The sequence below is a fragment of the Pseudoliparis swirei genome, chromosome 22 (assembly GCF_029220125.1).
Source record: "Pseudoliparis swirei isolate HS2019 ecotype Mariana Trench chromosome 22, NWPU_hadal_v1, whole genome shotgun sequence".
NCBI classification, from domain to species: domain Eukaryota; kingdom Metazoa; phylum Chordata; class Actinopteri; order Perciformes; family Liparidae; genus Pseudoliparis; species Pseudoliparis swirei.
The window spans coordinates 5,012,243-5,027,986 of NC_079409.1; the positions used below are offsets into that span (position 1 = coordinate 5,012,243).

Sequence of the window (15,744 nt, forward strand, 5' to 3'; positions counted from 1 at the left end):
TACATTGTTGATCGCTGAAGTTAGCATGCTGAAGTTAGCATGCTGAAGTTAGCATGCTGAAGTTAGCACACATGCTGAAGTTAGCGTGTTGAAGTTAGCATGCTGACGTTAGCATCCGTCGTTGCTCTGGACTATAAGTCAAAGTAAACTACCGTTGTCGTTTAAAACCTCACCTGCAGCGCGTTTCTAACGTCTGCACGTAAACCCAAATTATGTGTCTTTGTCCGTCATGGCCGTGCCTCGCTTTGCAATCTTTAACATGTGCAGCAGCGCCGTCGATCGGACCTCATGGAACCTCTTAAAGAGGCAGTCCACCTGTGTTTTGAGACGTATCGGCGCTCACGGACCGATGGTTTGACGGTTCGATCCGGTTTCTTGCGTCTCCTCCCTGTTTTTCTATCCCTGACTCCACGTTGCTAGGCCTCGGCTAGCTGAGCCCTCCCTCCCTCCCTCCCTCCTCTCCCCCTTCACCAAACAACAGTCCATCTCGATTCCAGCCTCTCTCCTCGCAGCAAACACTGTTTAAACAACCCGGTAAACATGTCTGTCTTCATTCATTACCCCGCTTCTCATCATGATCAAGCCTCCCGATTTAATGAGGCAAATAGATATTTCTGCGGTGATTGTCTCGCTCTCCCACAAAGTATTAAGACTATTAAATGGACACATCTGTTTTTAATTAGGAGCTAAAGTCACCTCGACGCTGCCTTCCATGCTAATGGACTCTGATTCCATCAAGGCTCCCCTCAGCCCGACAAACAACGCGGCGCGGTTAGTGGTAAACAAAAGGCCCGAGGATGAGACGAGCGAGAGAGAGAGAGAGCAAATACACTTCAATCGTTCAATAAATACACTTCCAGGTGAATTGCATTGGTCTGGGCGGGCAGGGTGGGGGGGGGAAATGTATAATGTAATAGATAACAGCTTCAGCGAATGCCTCTCCTGTGGGTGAAGATTCAAACAAGGCAAAGATTGCACGTTGAGATTTTTTTTCGTCAAATGAATGAACGCGTTAATGAATTTCAGGTCGTAGCTACGGAGCGTCTCTCCGAGGAGGCGACGGGTGGAGGGTTTATTTTTCGCTTTCATCCCAGTGAAAATGTTTCGAAGTCCCAGTTTACACATGTTTGCGAATATGAAAACTCTGAAAAGACCAAAATCCTCAAAGGTCCAAAGGCGTCGCCTGACGCCTCAGAGACCCGTCGGCGTTCACGTGCAGCATTTCACAGTAAAGGTTAATTTTTTGAGTTATTTGGTTCTTTTATAAGGAAGTGCCATATGCTCACGACACCACTGCAGTGTTTCCTCACGGAGGGGAACGGCGGTGCATTGTGGGAGCAGGTTACTGCATCCCTGGCATGGGGAGGGGAGGGGGAGGGGAGGGGGGGAGTGGGCAGGTGTGGTACTCCGCGAAGAGGCTCCCAGCAGAATAAGATATGATTAGATGGAAAACTCATGAGCAGCTTTTTAGGGGGAAGGAGAGTCTCTGAGCTCGACCTGCCATCTAGTGGACATCATAGTGATGTGCACATTTAGGCAAAGTACAGGTTATTTTAAGTTTGGGGTCACTTAGACATGTCTTTATTTGTCAAAGCTCTGTTTTTAACAATGAAGATCACATTAAATGAATCATAAACTCTCTCTCCATAGTTAATGTGTAGATGACTATTCTCTGGTGTGTAATGAAGTCTCTACAGAGGTGTGTAGAGGCCCATCTCCAGTGTTCTGATGGTACATTGTGTTATCGCCTTAGAAGACTAACGGAGGGGTAGAAAACCCTTGAAAACCCTTTTTATGTGAGCGCAGCTGAAAACAGTTATGCTGCTGAGAGAAGCTATAAAACTGGCCTTCCTTTGAGCCACAAGAAGAACAACATTAATATTTACAATATAAATCATTATTTATAACCTCCTCAATGTCTTGACTAGATTTTCTATTAATTTTGCAATTGATTTGATGAATAAAAAATGAGACTTCATGGAACACCAAATTCAATGGTTGACCCCTAACTTTTAAACGGTAGCGTATATATTTATTGTTTTACACAACAGACTTTCTGCTGCATCTCAAATGTGCCGACGGTGTCCTCTCACCGCCAACGTCAAACATTAGACATGAAACAGGTCATGGCTTTATTATATTTAGAGAGCTACCTGCTGTGTGGACAGGGCACCGATGAAGAGTGCAGCTGTGCGTGAGGATCCGACTCCTCCCCCTCTGTGGCCGCATCACTCCTCCTCAGCCACCAGGGGGCGGTAGACGACCACCTTAAAGTACACTTCCCCCCTGCAATTATGGAGGTTGATTTGTAAAGAACTGCCAGAACTAAAGGCTCACACGTTGTTTGTCTGTGAGGTGATGAAAGCAGACGTTTATTTAACATTTTTAAATTTGATTTATTATAACTATAATAACTTCATAAACACATACACTTCATATCAGGACTGTATTAACATGCGTCACCTAACTAACTAAGTGCAAAGGCTAAAGTTTTAGTTTAAAACATATAAAAAATATATATAATTAACCAACATTATATTCAGAATGAGTCAAAACTGAAGAGTCATTTTCTCTGGACCCAGAAGAGGTGAAATGCTGCCCCTATGGGTGTGGTGTTGGTAGCACATGCATACCAGGAATAACACCTTTTTAAATAAGGAAAAAAAGAAGAAGAAAAAAGCCACAAGTCACAAGATGCAATAAAACAACCGTGTGGTTGTTGAGCAACAGAGAAATAAACACGAACAAACACACTGAATCTTTGTACTCGGCTTCTTTTTTTAGAGGAACAGACGAAGCAAAATTAAGGAAGAAGAGGAGGAGGAGGAGGAGGAGAGGCCTCAGCCAGGTCGGTTCTGAAAGGTCAAACACAGCTAACGGTAACATTTATTAAAATATAACCCAATATCTTTACAGTTTTGTGGACTTCCTCTCTCTCTCTCTCTCTCTCTCTCTCAACACATGCGTATTACTCTCCCCCTCATGAGGAGAAGCAGAGTTTTCCCTTCAAACAATGGAAAATAATTCAGGACAGGAACCAGCTGCTCGAGCAATTACATTAATACCTGTCCCTCAGTTTATTGGCTGGCCGTCCACTCTCAGCAAGTCAAAGGACCCCCCCCCCCCCCCCCCCCCCAGCTCCCCCGGTGGCCGTGGCAGCGCTACGTCAGCTGCTGTCACTTGGTGCTTTTAGTGGCTAGCATTGTGCGGGGAGCAGCCGCCATCGTGAGCGGAGCGTTTGTTTGGGGAGTTCTGGCAGCCGGCCAAAAAAACCAGCCACAATGTTTTATTCTCCGGGCGGCGGGAACAAGAAGTCGTTATGGTGTCACGCCGTCCGGGACGACGGGTCATTCAGCGCCACTTCCTGTCGTGAAACCTCGGCCAGCTTCCTGATCGTGATGCTGAGTCCAGAGAAATTCATACAATCGAGGAACCGGAAATTGTAAATATATATATTTTTTAAAGATACTAAAGTTGTATCTGTAAATGCGTCTATGTTTTTGTGGATTAAGACGATTCTTTCTCCACGGGAGCGAGATGGATATCAGTCCGTGGTGCTGGAAAACAGGGCCAAACCATTCCGTAGTGTTCCTCGTTGATTGATTGGTTGATTGACCAGGTGGTCTCATTGGCTCCAGTCCTTTCGAGTCTTGAGGCCTGAACATCCAAAGAAACCTGACAAACGTGACTTTAAAACAACATCATCCATTCATTTAATTAATTAGGATTATTACATTTCTGTTGCCGGGTCAACCAATGATCCATTCATTTTTTCAGCCTCTAAAATCCTTTAAAATCCACAACGCTTATTGAGTCCCGATCTCAAATCTTAAAAAGTTGAACCGAACCGCCAACGAATGACCGTCAGACCGAACGAAAGCCCCGAAAATACAAGACGGCTGGTAAAATATGAACGCCATCTGCCGGCTCGCGGTGTTTACAAGCCGAACCGTCGGCGGCCGGTGGAGCCGAGGCCGCTCGACGGCCCTCTGGCAGCGTTAAATAAAACCCTTTTTGTTTGAGGACTCGTCGGCTTGTTAAACACTCGATGGTTTAACGAGGCCGACTTGTAAAACAGAGTGCCCCTGATGGGTATTGGTGGCGTAAACGTTCCTTCCATTAAGCGTCTCTGGAGGTGAGCGTGCCAGACCGCATCTCAACCCGGCCGGCGGCGGCGGCGGCGTGTTGTCCCACGAGCAGCTGCCCGGAGAGAAGAGGCCTCGGCCCGGAGACGCTCAGCCAAGCTCCTTGTTTACGCCTCCCAGGTCTCTCCTCGCGACTCGGGTCATGATCGCGGCGGCGAAAAAAGGCTCTAAGTGCTTCTGAAGAGCGACCGCTTGCTTCCCACAAAGAGGAGGGGGAGAGGGGGGGGGCGCCCTGGGACAGGCAGTTTAGTGACTAGCGGAGCATGAAGAATTCACGAAGAAAAGAGATGGAGGGGGAGAAAGTAACTCTGCGTTGAGGGTGGGATTATGCGCTGAGTCTCAAGGTCACTGTTTGTAGGTCAGTATGACCTTATGACCTTGAGTCTATCTGGTGACCTTGTCGTCGCTCAGATATCTGGGGTCTGTATTTAATTAAAAAAACTATGACTTGTGACGGATATGATGCCTAACAACTACAGCAGAACAAAAAATTGAGTAATAGAAGACAACAGATAGATAATATATGAGGTAAATATATGACATGCCGTCATTTTATGTTTTGAGTTCATGTAACTTATTTTATAGTTAATTTAATATTTCAAAAACAAAAAAACATCGTCAAACAAATATCGTCGTCGAACGTCGTTGTCAAACATCGTAGTCAAACATCGTAGTCAAACATCGTAGTCAAACGTCGTAGTCAAACGTCGTTGTCAAACATCATAATCAAACATCGTAGTCAAACATTGTAGTCAAACATCGTAGTCAAACATCGTAGTCAAACGTCGTTGTCAAACATCGTAGTCAAACATCGTAGTCAAACATCGTAGTGAAACGTCGTTGTCAAACGTCGTAGTCAAACGTTGTTGTCAAACATCGTAGTCAAACATCGTAGTCAAACATCGTAGTCAAACGTCGTAGTCAAACGTTGTTGTCAAACATCGTAGTCAAACATCGTAGTCAAACATCGTCGTTAAACATCGTAGTCAAACGTAGTGAAACATCGTCGTTAAACATCGTAGTCAAACGTAGTGAAACATCGTCGTTAAACATCGTCATTAAACATCGTAGTCAAACATTGTCGTGAAACATCGTCGTTAAACATCGTCGTTAAACATCGTAGTCAAACGTCGTTGTCAAACATCGTAGTCAAACATTGTAGTGAAACATCGTCGTTAAACATCGTCGTTAAACATCGTCGTAAAACAGCGTCCCCACCAACGCATGCGTATCAGTTAAGGCCGAGAGTGGTACTGCAGACCGGAGACATCGAGATGCTGACGACCACAAAACAAACGTATCAAATTGATGATAAATTGAAAATAAATTGATGATACATTTCTGATAAATTGATGATAAATTCCGACAAAGTTCCGTTTCTGTTGTTCAGGACGCTGCTTAAAACATAAAGATGAGAAACCTGTAAATAAAAGCGTGTCCTTTGAGGATCATGAGAGATCACCGGAGACGTTCAGTCCACAGAGCTCCGTGTTGTTTCCGGGTCTTTCTATCGGACGCAGTTCTTCTGCTGGCCACCGGCTCAGAGGGGTCACGACCTCCTTCCATCTTTAACTTTAAAAGGTTTGACTCTTCGTGGTCAGTGTCACGGATCTGTTTTATTAATAGTGTAATATTCATCAGGACTAGACATTCGACTGGTTCCCGTCTTCTCGATGGTGTAAGAAGCTTCTCTGATGGCGTGTTTCTGGTTGACGAAGGTTATTGATCGTTTTAAGTGCCCCTCCACAAGTAGACTCACTTTGAGCAGCTCAATTAAGGACAATCAAATTTCAATATATCGGCATTTGTTCGTGCTCCTGGACTTAAGTTTATCTTGAATGTTGAGTGCAACAGAGGCACGTGTTTTACAAAGTTGTGTCACGTCTTTTCACTGCAGCCAAATGGGAATTATGTATTACTTAAACTAATGTACATATTGTATATATAATGTACTGAAAGCGGGGCTCGTGCTTTCAGGTTGCATGTGTGCATATACTGTATGTAACCCGGAATATATTGATCCACTGTAATGTTTGACAGCCGTGGCATTAATGCTTCAATGAACCTAAGAATTATTTCCATAATAAATAAACATATTTTCCACAAGGTGACATCATTAAATCAACAGTACGGAACAACTCTCCAAATATGATTAGTTTATAGTGATATTAAACGAGACAAACCAGCAAATACATATATTTAAGACACTGAAACCAACAAATATTTGGCATTTTTTCTTTTAAAAAAAAGAAAAGAAGCTGTTAATATATCTATTTATCGGCACCTTTTTATTCTCGGCTAAAATAAATCAATAAATAAAAAACGCATCTTTGCATGAAGACGATCCTGCAGACCTTTTTAATGTAACTGAATAATTATATATTATTATATATTATTATAACACTGTTTGGGAACTAGTGTCAACAAAACCCCTCGCTTTGATACATTTATTCACTGCATTTACGCTTTACTGAAATATATAATATATATATAATATATATATAATACATATATATGTATATATAATATATATATATTATATATACAGTATATAATATATATGTATTATATATATATTATATATATAATATATTTCAGTAAAGCGTAAATGCAGTATATTATATATATAATATATATATAATATATATATGATATATAATATCTGTATTAAACAAATATATGTAGAAATACATATAGATATATATAAATACATTTAAATATATATATTAAAATATTATATATGAATATAAATATATATACACATATATATATATATAGATACATATATATATCCATATATATATATATGGATATATATATATATATATTTATTGTACATCTAAAAAAAAGACTTGCATAAAACAAGATAATTAGATGCCACCGTGGCCTCTTGGGAGTTATAGCATCCTTCACGTCACTCAGATTTTTGACCCCATTCGTGACCTTCAGGTCACAATCAACGTCATCTCCTGCTGGAAAAAACAAAAACCTAGAGATAACTTCCATGAGTCCCTGAACCTTTTGGCCGAGGGGACTTGAAGGCCTCTTCCACCCGCCTACGTTATTATAGTTTTACCCAGAAGCCCCTGAACACGCTCTCACTCTCACTCGCTGCTGGGCTTAAATGTCAGGGCGGGGGGGGGAGGGGGGATCAATAAGCTGAGGGAACGGGTGAAGGAGGAAGAGAAGGAATGAGGCACTAAAGAGAGAGAGAGAGAGAGGGGGGTGGAGTGTGATGCATTTGTTGACCTTTGTGCTCCGGTCGGGGCCTCATCTGTAGAGAGGCAGCTGGAGGTTGTCATGGCGAGTTGCCCCCCCCGCTGGGTGGCAACACCCCGCCCTGTCGGGCATCTACTCGGACGACCTGGGCCCAGAGGGACTCCTTTGTTGTGTATCATCAAACTCCTGGTCGGCCCAGGTGCTCCTCACCTGCAGCTAGACGGTCGAGTCCCGTCTGTTACGTCTGTTACGTCTGTTCTGTCTGTAGATGAGGCGCCGGGTCGGCTTTCACCTTTCCATAAAGGTGACATCATAAAGGTAAAACTCTTATAATTTATGGCTAGCAGGCTTTTTTTCTTTTAAAGACGGGGAAAAAAAGTCTTTAACAGATGAAGTGATTACTTATAGAGAAAAAAAGAAGAAAAATAACAGGCTCAGTGAAACTGTATTATTTATGCATTAATTATATTTTTATATGTTATTAATTATACTTCTCAGGTCTGGATTTAAATCTAATGGAGATCGAACCACCGGCCTTAAACCTAATTTACTGCTCGCGAAGCTTTTTGTGTCTAAACACAAATAAAGTGTATCTGTGTGTGTGTGTGTGTGTGTGCTGGGGGGTCAGGTGGGGGGTCCATCTGAAGCTTTATTTCCCCAGGCTCTCTGGGCTCCACACGCAGGGAGCTAATCAATACTGATTCATGCACCTCTGGCTTTGGAAAAATATATTAAAAAACACGTGTGTGTGTGTGTGTGTAATGCTTTAATTCAGAGCAACTTTAATCTCCTAGATGAGCAGCGGAGGCCGTGGGCTGATTTATTTTGTCAGGAAACAAAGTGAATCAGTGAGACGGCGACATGGGAAAGACTTACTATCATGAGGGAGGGGTGTGTGTGTGTGTGGGCGGGGGGGGGGGGGGAGGTGAAGAGTTGAGACCGGGTGAGGCATCCACCAACGACCAGGTTGCAGCAGGGAAGATGGGAGGAATTGGAGGAGGAGGAGGAGGAGGAGGAGGAGGGGGATTACAAACACACATTACTCAATCAAATCTATCCAACAGTTTATTCCGTTTTTTTGTGGACTTGTCAGAAGAAGAAGACGTGAGACCGGAGTTCAATGTGCAATGCATTGTGGGAGGGTTGTGTTTTTTCCCCGTCCTCAACAACAATTAGAAATACGCCGACTGGCACTGAGACAACAATAGTTTATTTTTTCCTGTGTTTTTAAATGAAATCCAACATGGCGACATAAACGAGCTGCAGATGAAACATGAAGAGGAGAAGTTCTCCGGGTGGAAACGTGTCGGTGGATTCAAAGTGATTGATTTCTCTCTGGTGATCAATATTTTTGAGGTAATTATCCCCGATAATCCATGAAATAGAATTATTTTTCACATCCAATTTACGATTTTAAAAGAAGAAAAAGGGAATTATTATCTTTCACCAAACGTGACTTTTTAATAAATACATAAGATTCCACGTTATAGAAACTCTGCAGCAGATTTAGTTTTTAATTTTTCTTTTTTTGCAGGCGTGTTTTTAATCAAGATTCACAACGACAACATTTTTTGCAGTTGAAGAAAAAAATCTATTTATTTTAAATTTGTAAACGTCATACTTAAATTCCTTGAACTGGATTTGGTGAAGTCACATGATCGGCTGTCAGTTCAGAAATAATATGTGAAGCTCTAACACATGTATGTATCAGTAATAATACAATTAGAGTTAAGCATTTTTTTTTTAGCCCTTCTCTTTTTTGCATGCCCGCGTCTCCTCAATGGCCAGTTTATTAGGTACACCTCGCTATATGTAATTGATTAATTGAATGGATATTAACGGTCAATTTGGAGGCTGCATGTTCCGGGTGATGATAAAAATTGTCACCTTCAACCTTCCCTCTTGCATAACAATAGGGACTCGGTGAATTGAGAAAAGTGTGACGCGAGTGAGCATTAAAATGTTGGTTAGACGACCTTCTGAAGGTCGTGTCGATCACAGAGTTTATGACTCTCCTCACTTCTTGTCGGATGAGAGACGTGGACTGTTAAACGAAGAGCTCGAGGGGAAAAGGGCATTTTAAAAAAGGCGTAAACTAGTCCACCGATGTTCGGGTTCACACATTTAAATAAACGCTGACGCGGTGGTAATCACTCTGAACTTCACGTCCTTCTCAACAGACCTGAGTTTAAATTCGTACAAAGGGGTTATGATGAAAGCATTTTTTTTGGGGGGGGCATTCCTTCAAAGTCGTTAAAACACCGACGGCTCAAACTGCGACGGCGGTCTTTGAACGTGACCTCCCGGAAGAGAACTCAACCGGGTGATTAGTCCGGGAATTAGTCTCTTTTTTCTCTCTAAAGCCGCCACAGTTGGTGTCGTCGTGGCGGTCGAGCGCTCGCCTGCAAGGAGCTGCAGCTCATTTAAAAACACCTTCTCTGAAACGCGAGGCCCCCCCAAAGCGAAGCCGTCTCCCCCGGGTGACGCGTGGTTGTCCGCCACGCAGCTGCTGGTGGTCGAGACGTGTGAATACATTCTGTTGTCGCTCCTCCTCGTCTACACACTAATACACCTTCTGTTTTTTGTGGGTTTTTTGCCACAGACGTGTCCATATATCTTTTTTTTTAATAAAATAAATCTTATATTTCCAAGTATACAATAACAAAACGATGCACTCTGCAGGAGGAAACAAATCGTGTAACAGGATGTTAACCGGGTCACAGGTGTACTCACACAGGACGCTGGCAGACAAGAACACGGACCGGTCCAGGATTGTAAACTCTCTTTTACTCTCATTCACGACTTTTTTTTCTTCTTTTTTTAAAAAACTTCTTTCGCTCCGCCTGTCTCGTAACATTCATAACTCTAAAAAAAATAAAAAATAACATTGTGCTTTAGTAAATCTCTTACAACAGTAATAACAATAATCCAACGGGCTCCTTCCTTTGAACCGTCTCTGAACAGTGAGGTCATGTGACTGCTGGCTCCTCCCACCTCGCCCCGGAGACAAGACGAGAGGAATGAATGGAGAGGACTAATGTGATGAAGAGGGGGGGGGGTTCATGTCTGGCACTTTGATGAAGGTCTGGTATGTGTGTGTGTGTGCACGTGATCGGTTCGAGGCTCGGGGGAGCGATGCCGTCCACTTCCTGTGAGCTGAACTCGGGGGCAGGATGTCTGTGTGTGTGTGTGTGTGTGTGTGTTGGAGTCGTTGTGGCATTTATTTTTTTATTTTTACTGATGGTTACGAGGCAGAAGTCTGAGAGGTTACAGCTGTGCTTGGGGATACAGGAATGTACACAATGGAATGTGGAAAAACACTGGTGTGTGTGTGTGTGTGTTTGTGTGTGCAGTGATGCCAGAGCAGAGTGGTAAAGAGAGAGAGAGAGAGAGAGCTTTTGGGTCTGTGTGGTTCTTCAGTGGACCTCGTCGGGTAGCTCCTCCCCCTCCACCGGGGCCTTCTCGGGGATGGCCTCCAGGCCGCGTCTGCTCTTGGACTCGGAGCCGGCCGAGCCGCCGCCGCCCGCCGCTCCGCCTTTGCTGAGGTTGCTGGTGAGGGCGGCGTAGTGGATCTGCCGGAGGTTCTCCTGGACTTCACCCCCGGCGTGCTTCAGGAGGTCCGCCTGGCCCTGAGGGAGCAGCGGCGAGGAGCGAAGAGCATAACATGTCAGAGGAGTCGGAGTAGAACCATTCAAATGAGACTCGTCTGAGCTCTTGTGATATCGAGAATCAATATATAGAGAACGTTTTATTGTGGAGTATAATGCCCCTTTTTCTAATAACTTTAATGGCGTTCTATAATGAGGATTTATTTTAACGACATTCTTATGGCCCACGATTCTGTTTCTGGTCCCACTATACAATGAAAATGTTCTAATTTGTTGTTACATAACTTCTTTAGGGGAAGTTCTCAATAAAATTCCTTTATTCTTCTTTTTTACGGACACAATATATATATATTTAGTTTTACACATTAAACCGTGGCGCAAACATTTCATAATAGACTTTTTATGACCTGCTTTATGACTTCCATCTTAAACTTTATTCTGAAAGGCTAAACTCAGACTTTCTTCAGGCTTGTTTAACTCCATGTGAAGTTGTAAAGCGGTCTGGAGGGTCGCTGGTTGTCATGACGATGAGGAGGTAAGCGCCTCCTCCAGAACTGACCCAGGACCAGCAGGCTCAACAGCAGCTTACCGGAATATACTTGGAATAAAAGGCATATGGTACAGGATGTGAGAGAAGGAGTCATACATACATTTAAAGTCATACAAAAATTTAAAAAAGTAATAAATAAGTCAAAATATTCTGTTGAAAAAAAGTCTTTAAAAAAATCCATGTAAATGCAAAAAATTAAATTAAAATAAATAAATTTTAAAGTCACAGTATATATATATATATAGCACGAAGAAAAGGGCAAGATAATAAAAAGACCCAGTAAAGAGTCTTAAATGATCATTCTTCACACGGGCAGTTTAAAAAGTAATAAATAAGTCAAAATATTATCTGAAGAAATGTCATTAAAAAAATCCATTTAAATGTAAAAAGTCATTAAATGTCAGTTTATCAAAATCAATGTCTGAAAAAGTCATAAAACCAAAAAGAGGGAGGTAGACGTTACTAAACTATCTTTACATAATATAGTCGATTGGTGCTAGATTTATGTGGGAGGGTCCAATCAATACATCACTCACTCCTGATTGGTTGAGGAGGCTCCTCCCCCTCTCAACAAGGATGTTACCTTTGTGTCTATTTTGGAATGCAGCTTATGATTATTTTCATTAAGGATTAATCTTCTGATTACTTTCTCTATCAAATCAACATTTATTTCTTTTTATTAACAAAAAAATGCCGTCGCAATTACCCAAAGTGACATTCACAATGATTGTTTATTAAACCCAAATTATAGATATTAATAAATAAAAAAATGTGAAATATTATTTGTGTCGAGACAGATGCCACTGGACTAATTAATTATGTCAACAAACATCTCACAGCTGTTGTTGTCCAAACTGTTGGTGAGTATTTTAAAACAAAACTCCAGAGTAATTTGCAAAGTAAGTAAGATGTTGAATAATTGCATAAAAATCAAAAAGCACAATCCCTCCCTCCACCTGTAGAGAACCCCACCTTCAGGATGGTGATGTTCCACGTGAAGCTCTCCACCGCCTTGTGCAGCTTCCGGCCCTTCAGCCCCTCCTTCACCGCCGAGTCGTGGAGGTTCTCGTGGAACTCCATCGCTGAGAGAGAGAGAGAAAGAGAGAGAGAGAGAGAGAGAGAGAGATTTTAAGGTCGATCACCTGGAGGTTCGATGTGAAGATGTCGGTGCCGTCAAAGTGTGAAAATAAATATTTATATTCAGCAAGAAAGGAAGATGGGTCGGTTTGTTCTTGATTCTTCTCGTTGTTAGAGAGAGAGAGAGAGAGTGAGCCTCAGAAACAGAGAGAGAGAGAGAGAGAGCGAGCGGAGAGGCAGCGCAGGCCGACAGACGTGACGTTTCCTTCACGGCGGATTAGCATCAAGGCATCGAACAGAGGAAGGATTTGTCTCCCGAGGAGCCCCCCCCCTCTTCCTCTTCCTCTTCCTCTTCCCCCCTCCTCTCTTCCTCTCTTCTTTGCGGTCGTGTACAAGTGTTTACAGCAGCTGGCAACGTGCAGCCTGGGAGGTAAATGAACCAAAAGGGGGCGGAGCTCCCACGACGAACAAACCGGCTGCGTAGAGGACTCCTGGTGGAGAAACGCACACGTTGCCGCTCGAAGTGCCGATATCGGCGAGTCTGCTCCGGCCACTGTTGATGCTGCTGTTGCCATGGAAACCCCCCCTCCCCCCCCCCCACCTTCGTGCGAAATTGCCACACTGGGTGTCGGGTCGGGCCGCTCCGGAGCCTCTCAGCTGAGCATGAAGTCCGCCACCGCAGCTCAGGCGTGAATACAACAACATTGACCGGCACATTTTAACATCTGTGACCTCACGCGACCTCTTGAGTTTCTACTTCCTGTTTCCTAGGCGACAAGTCACATTATTTATCTCTTATTCAGCTGGAGAGTCTGTAACTACAGAGTTAATGCTGCTGCTGTGCTTAAGAAGGTGCATCACTTCCTCTCTCTCTCTCTTTCTCTCTCACACACACACACACACACACACGAGGAGTTAACTCACACTGGAGGTTGCCTAGCAACATTCTATGGAGTCTGGCAGCTGGCAGAAAGGGGGAAGCTCATTGTCGGCGAGGCGTTTCGGATGCCGATCCCTCGGAGGGAACGGCACAATAAAGGCCGACGCTCGCGCGTCCCCCAGCATGCATCAGTGCAGCGCGGACGACCCGCATCACCCAATGATTGATAATACACAATACAATAAAAGAGAGGCTTGAGTTGGAGGACCGTATCCCACTTCATCAGACACAGAACATGGAGGGAAAAGCTATGAAACATTCATACAAAAATTTACAAATATGGCCGCATCGTCATTCATACCTGGGGGGGGGGGTCTCCACACCACATCCACATTGTTTGATGACACCTCAAAGCTTCTCTAACTACGGTCTTTTGATTGTTCTGACCGCAAATCTAAATAATAATAACAAACATTTTAAGAAAAAAAAGGTCCTCTGAATAATTCAGTGATCGGGCCCTAATAATAGTAATAACAACTTTACATTATCATTATATATAATATGGTTAAAATTATTCATGAACCAACTTCCTTTTTTTTTTTTACTTGTGTGCTCTGCTGAGCTTTGAGTCTGTTCCATGATTCTGTTCATGATTCTGTTCATGATTCTGTTCCATGATTCTGTTCATGATTCTGTTCCATGATTCTGTTCCATGATTCTGTTCATGATTCTGTTCCATGATTCTGTTCCATGAGTCTGTTCCTTCGACATGTCCCATCAAAGATGTTTTATTGTGAAGATCACCACGTCGCATGTTCTCCGTGTCTCACTCTAATCTCATAAACGCCGGCCGTCCAATGTACCCCCCCCCCAAAACAAAAACTCTTCGGATCTACACTATCCACGTGGATGACCTACTTTGATTTCAAAACGGCGAATTTCGCCGAAAGGTGACAAGTCTGCAGGTCATTGTTTTCGATGAATCTCTCAGAGCCCAACAGGACGATCAGGTCCCTGGTTTCGTCTCGCCGAGGGTCCAAAACCCAAAGATACTCAAGTCACTGATCTAGAGCACGACAGCGATATGCACTGAGAGTTCATATTGCCCATGAGCAGCTGCCTGAATGGAGGTCGCTGCTCCGATTCCACGGAGACACTCTCTCTGTGGCCGCGGCTCACTTCCTGTCGCCCACTCGGAGGCTCCCCCCCCCCCCCCCGCTTCTTATTTATTTGCCTGCCGTCATTACCCCCGACGCCTCTGTCTTCTCTCATCGTCACGCTCTTCCTCATCCCTCAGCGTGTGCACGGGCGAAGACGCCGGCTCCTTCAAAGTCAGGTTTACGGCGACGGGAAAAACACGAAAGCTTCGCGAGAGAGGAGCCGGGACCCGGGGAACGTTCGGCGTCTTGAGAATTGACAATGAAAGACTTTAATGCTCTGATAATAGCAACTTGCACCGCCTGCATTCTCCTCGGCCCGTCCCGGGTGTCTCTCTTTGCTTCGTTGTCGTCGTCGATGTGTTCCTGTCTGACGGCGCCATCTGTGCGGCGACGCGGAACTGATAATCACGCAAATGTGGAAAATGTCGGATGAAAGTCGTGCATTTTATCCCCGACCGGGTCGTCTCTGCGTGGCGATAACAAGATGGTGGAAGGAGCACAGCGAGTTTCACAACACGGCACCGAAGAAGAAGAAGAAGAAGAAGAAGAAGAAGAAGAAGAAGAAGAAGAAGAAGAAGAAGGGAAAGTGTGACCCCATTACAGGGTGTTCTTCACACATGCAACCCAAACACACGGGCCCTTTGCTTTGTGCTCGCCGTGATGTCGCGCTTGGCATTTAAAACTTGTTCTGCTCCGACCCCGTTAGTCTGCAGCGCTAATTGGAAAGTGTCGGGTGGAGGAGGCGACATCCACCAAACACCCAACTGTGTTCTCCAAGGGGGGGGGATAATTCACAACTTAAATAACTGTTGCTGCTGACACGTTCCGCTCGCTGAAAAAAGACGAAGAAGAGGGAATTGGGTTCGCACTGACCCAGTTTCTATAGAACGGACCCACGTGCACGGACGCCACTGGGAAATGATGATGTCAATTTGGGATGGAATATGAACGAAAGTTCATCAGTTTGCCATCCGCTGTGTCCTAGTTTGCAATTGTTGAATCATCTCCAGCTGATTTGAGATAATCATATATATATATATATATATATATCATATATACACTACCGTTCAAAAGGTTGGGGTCATCCAGACAATTTTGTGTCTTC

General features: G+C 43.8%; 1 protein-coding gene across 2 annotated transcripts in view; it reads right to left on the bottom strand.

Annotated features, from left to right (window-relative positions):
- Positions 1-8,413: 8,413 nt before the first annotated feature.
- Positions 8,414-15,744, bottom strand: part of LOC130212905 (inactive phospholipase C-like protein 2) — a 37,658-nt gene continuing 30,327 nt past the window's right edge. For both annotated transcript variants that reach the window (XM_056444194.1, XM_056444195.1), the window contains 2 exons: positions 12,495-12,604; positions 8,414-10,993 (listed from right to left, as the gene is read on the bottom strand). In XM_056444194.1, the coding sequence (XP_056300169.1) occupies positions 10,781-10,993; positions 12,495-12,604 (323 nt within the window). In that variant the 3' untranslated portion in view covers positions 8,414-10,780. The remainder of the gene's footprint in view (positions 10,994-12,494; positions 12,605-15,744) is intronic.